This window comes from Acanthisitta chloris, unplaced genomic scaffold (genome assembly GCF_000695815.1).
Source record: "Acanthisitta chloris isolate BGI_N310 unplaced genomic scaffold, ASM69581v1 scaffold18762, whole genome shotgun sequence".
Taxonomy (NCBI): Eukaryota; Metazoa; Chordata; class Aves; order Passeriformes; family Acanthisittidae; genus Acanthisitta; species Acanthisitta chloris.
The window spans coordinates 19,820-21,245 of record NW_008662387.1 but is presented as its reverse complement, the minus strand read 5'-3'; the positions used below and the strand labels follow the sequence as shown (position 1 = coordinate 21,245).

Here is a 1,426-nt window from a genome sequence, read left to right as displayed (position 1 = left end):
CAGGAATGAATTCAAGGAATTATTTGCTTTTGTGCTTTCTAATCTGATCAGGAAACATAACTGAAAGCTCTCTGCTGCAGGGATCATTTTGCTGCCAGTACCTCAGTGCACAGAACAGGTGAGGGATTAGTGATTCCCACAGGTCACAAGGCAGAGCAATAATCAATTTGTGTTGTTTTTAAACAAAGTTAAAACATCTCTCCCCATTGCTGCACAAAGATAAACCATTTAAACTACTTCAAACACAGTTGTTTAATCCTTAATTCCACTACAAGAAACAAATTAGGTAAACCATCTAAAATACCTGATTTCACATAATCACACCACCCCTTTATAAGAAGGGTATTCCAGTTTTAAACTTCTCTTTGGAAAGTGCTTTTACCTGTCAATGTGGGGAAATACACAACTTAGGTAAGATCTTGCATATCCACTACTGTGTGACTGTCTCCTTCACAGAATCACAGAATCACTTAGGTTGGAAAAGAGCTCTGAGATCATCCAGTCCAAGCTATGACCTAAGACCACAAATGCTAACACACCTTAAATGCTTTTGAAATGACCCCAAACAACAAAGAATCTCAAAACTGCAAATGGCATTTCTGAAGTAGCACAGATATCTCTCTGGGAACCTGACCCAGCTTTTCCACAACATCAAGTGCCCATGGCTAGGAGATCTCTTACATGAAAAATACTCAGCATGATTATTTACTTGACAGACTAGCAAAACAATTTATACAAACTCTGATAACTTATCTTCATAGTGTTACTCAATGAAATATGCATTAAACAAAGAGGAAAGGCTATGGTGGATGAAGTTTAAAACCAGTTCTCTTGACTGCTAAGTTCTGAGAAAGTCTGAGTGTAGATGTCTTGCAGTACTTACATTCTTTTAAAGCATTAAACTTTTATTTGCCAACAGCTTTTGATTTGTTTCCTGTTGGATTAGGATAACAATTTCTCCTAATCCAATTTATATTTGTCACCAGAAAGATGCACATACCTCTTTCTTTTAATGTTACTTCTTAGAAAAGATAAAATCATGCTTTTATGCTTAGTCTGGGATTTTCCTTCAATATCTACTCTAATTCCTGACTTTGGCACAGGTCACTGCACTTGCTTTTCTTCTGTGTTAGAGAAAATAGTATCCAATATTCATTTTAGTCTTTGTTTAGTTTTCAAACAGCTTGGAGATCTTAGTAGTTTCTTTGTTTCCCTCTGTTACCAAACTATAGATTCCAGATCCTGATAGTGAGCTGAAACCAAGTGATAATCATTTAACTATTAAATTAGCCACTCACATGACAATTTCTAGAAAAAAATCCCTACAATGTTGCAATGCTTACATCATCTCCCAAATCATCGACAGAAGGAGCAGCCAAGAAGAAAACAAACCTGCAGGGATTACCTACCTTTCTTGAAAACGGGT

General features: G+C 36.4%; 1 protein-coding gene across 1 annotated transcript in view; it reads right to left on the bottom strand.

Annotated features, from left to right (window-relative positions):
- EIF3A (eukaryotic translation initiation factor 3, subunit A) overlaps positions 1-1,426 on the bottom strand; it is a gene marked incomplete at its 3' end in the record, with an annotated part of 20,830 nt that overhangs the window by 701 nt on the left and 18,703 nt on the right. Inside the window, exon 17 of the mRNA XM_009070585.1 lies at positions 1,423-1,426. This exon is cut by the window's right edge and continues 155 nt beyond it. Coding sequence (XP_009068833.1) covers positions 1,423-1,426 — 4 coding nt within the window. The remainder of the gene's footprint in view (positions 1-1,422) is intronic.